At 46.1% G+C, this 3,191-nt stretch overlaps 1 protein-coding gene across 1 annotated transcript; it reads right to left on the reverse strand.

Moving 5' to 3' along the window:
* Window positions 1-973: 973 nt before the first annotated feature.
* On the reverse strand, window positions 974-2,401 carry LOC307048408 (non-POU domain-containing octamer-binding protein-like; the record flags this gene model as incomplete). The annotated part of the gene is given in 3 exon segments (XM_079697488.1): window positions 974-1,714; window positions 1,718-1,930; window positions 1,934-2,401. Coding segments are annotated over 3 exon segments (1,407 nt in total). The 5' UTR covers window positions 2,387-2,401.
* Window positions 2,402-3,191: the final 790 nt, after the last annotated feature.

Consider the following 3,191-nt stretch of genomic DNA (forward strand, 5'->3'; position numbering starts at 1 on the left):
TTCTGCTCAGCAGTAGTTATTTCCACTATTTTATCTTCCAGGTCACTTATCCCTTCTTCTGCCTCAGTTGTTCTGCTATTGATTCCTTCTAGAGAATTTTTTTTTTAAAGTCTTAAAATGTATTTTAATAAGTTGACATTGCATTACTTCATTTCTCAGAAAAACTCCAAAGGTATCAGGGACAAATCAATCATGGTACACCAATAAAAAATGCACAGTATAACTACCTATGATAGGCAAAGCTAAGAGCTACTGTCTGACCTTCAGCATACAGCAACCCTATTCTCAAGACTGTACTAGGCCTATCAAGAAAAGCTGTGAACAACAATATCATAGACACAAAAGGGCCATTTCTGAGTTGTCCTTACCCAAGAAAAAGATGGAGGCAAGTTTAACACAAGAGTTTTTTTAAAGATATACTAAATGAAAATCTCTAAGAGAAAATGTCTTCCTTAGGACACAAAGGGGTAATATATGGGATATAACAGAACCGTATGTATGTTGTCTGTGACCTCTGTGGACATCTGCCTGAATTCCTACCTGGGAGCGAATGGAGCAATGGGGCCAAGGTCATTGGGGGATGTTTGGTTTTTGTGGTATATGTGGCAGTGTCTCTGGGATGGGGGTGTAAGGACAAGAAAGCAAATAGAACAGGGTGGACAAAGAGTGGAATGATTAAGATTAATGGTCCATTTTATCATGGCTCCCCACCCCTCAGGCTCTCAACAATCACATGAAACTTTAGGAATGCACCACACAGAACTGGTTAGTTAAAGGATATACCACACAGAACTGATTTGTTAAATATCGCCCCTCCCTTACCCTCTGCCTCCAGCATACTCCCTAGAGTACTACAGGCAGGGAAGACCTAACTATTGGGAGGAATCCCTAACACTTTTCCAGGGTAGAATTCGGCTAGTCCAAAAAGGGTCCTTCTTTTAAGGGTTTTGGGAAACTAGACACTGCAATTTTATTAGTATCGGCGACATTTGTTTGGAGCAAATTCAGCTCCAGGAGCTGCACTGTTGAATGCAGGAGGGGTTCCACCAATTGCCCCAATTCCTTCCATTGTAGCAGCTTGGCCAAAGCGTTCAGTTGTTGGTGGGGTCAATCCCAAGGTTCTATCTGGCATCATAGTGGCCGGTCCTGGAGGAGCTGGGGTACCAGCTGGCACAGGAGCAGGGGGCATAGCACCTCTGTTGTTTATGCCCATAGCACCTCCCATAGCCATCTGGCCCATCCGTATCTCCTGCTCTCTAGCATCAGGGAATGCTCCCTTGAATCCTTCCTGCTGTCGTCGCATCATTTCTTCTTGTTGCCGCCGCATCTCTTCCTCACGGCGCCTGCGCTCCTCTTCCTGCCTGAGCTCCAGCTGCTTTCGTTTTTGCACTTCTTGGTTGTGCAGCTCTTCCATCCTCCTAAGTTCTTCTTGACGCCTCATCAAATCCTGCCTCATTAGCATGACCTGGTGCTCATGGAGAGCAGCCTCCATCTCCATCTCCAGCTTCTCACGAGCTTCCTTAATGTTTCGGTCCACTTGGTCCTGTTGCTGCTTCTCCATCTCAATAAGTGCCTTCCAGTGCATGGCATACTCATACTCAAAGGAGCCAGGCTGTGCAAATCTGGGTGGCTGCTCTCGCTCCTTGTGAAACTGCTGGTTCTTTATAACCAGCTTCTCTGGGAGTCCCTCTTCATCATCTAACTGGTCCATGGGCTACACAGTCACAGGTCGAGGAAATGTGGTTAGCAGGAAGGAGCCTTCACTGCATCTGTCCAGAGCTTTCCGAGCAGCTGGCTTCCCTGAGAATTCAACAATGCCTTTTCCTGAGGGCCTTCCTCGATCATCCACAATGACTACAGCCCTCTCCACCTGGCCGATCACAGAAAAGGCTTCCTCCAGCAGTTCATTGGACACATACTGAGGAAGGTTTCAGACTGTAAGGGATGCACTATGGCAGGCAAAGCGCACACGCAGCTGCTTTCCACGGAGCGGCATGTTGTCCAGTTTCACTTTGGCAATCTCTGCTAGGGTTCTTGTTTCCAAGCGGGTAAAGCCAAAGCCCTTGTCCTTATGAATGAAGACTTCACCTGCCTTCCCATATTTCTCAAATAGTTTCCTCATTTCCTCCTCAGTGATGTCAGGAGGAAGATTGCCCACAAAGAGCCAGCTACGCTGGGTGAAGGTCTTCTCTCCTGGTTTCCTAAAATTCTTCAGGTCAATAGTCAAGCCTTCATTTTGGCTGCTGGCTTGCTGCCCATTTGCAGGTATTGGTGGAGGTGGTGGCTGCTGCTGTTGCTGCTGGTGGTGCTGCTGATGGTGATGCTGATGATGTTTCCTTGGAGTGTGGTTTTGTTTCTCCAAGTTAAAAGTTTTATTGCTCTGCATTTTTGCACCCCTCTACCGACAGTTTTCTCCTCAGAGTAAAGGCGACGCTACACGGCCTCTACCGTTCCAAGAAAAAAGAAGCGAGAATTTTTAATTTCAATTATTTTGTTGTTCATCTTTGTTTGTTTGCTCTTTAGTTCTTCTAGTTCCTTGTTAAATGTTTCTTGTGTTTTCTCTATTCTATTTCCAAGATTATGGATCATCTTTACTATCATTACTCTGAATTCTTTTTCAGGTAGACTGCCTATTTCCTCTTCATTTGTTTGGTTTGGGAGGTTTTTTCTTTGCTCCTCCATCTGCTGTGTATTTTTCTGTCTTCTCATTTTGCTTAACTAACTCCATTTGGGGTCTCCTTTTTGCACACTGCAGGTTCATAGTTCCTGTTGTTTTTGATGTCTCCTCCAGTGGGTAAGGTTTGTTCAGTGGGTTTTGCAGGCTTCCTTGTGGAGGGGACTGATGCCTGTGTTCTGGTGAGTGGGGCTGGATCTTGTCTTCCTGGTGGGCAGGTCCACCTCCAGTGGTGTGTTTTGGGATTTCTGTTACCATATTATGATTTTAGGCCACCTCTCTGCTAATGGGTGGCCTTGTGTTCCTGTCTTGCTAGTTGTTTGGCATAGGGCGTCCAGCACTGTAGCTTGCTGGTCGTTGAGTGAAGCTGGGTGCTGGTGTTGAGATGGAGATCTCTGGAAGATTTTTGCCATTTGATATTATGTGGAGCTGGAAGGTCTCTTGTGGACCAGTGTCCTGAAGTTGGCTCTCCCACCTCAGAGGCACAGCACTGACTCCTGGCTCCTCAATTTTGGAT

Source organism: Hyperoodon ampullatus (assembly GCF_949752795.1).
Source record: "Hyperoodon ampullatus genome assembly, chromosome: 2".
In the NCBI taxonomy this organism is placed as follows: Eukaryota; Metazoa; Chordata; class Mammalia; order Artiodactyla; family Ziphiidae; genus Hyperoodon; species Hyperoodon ampullatus.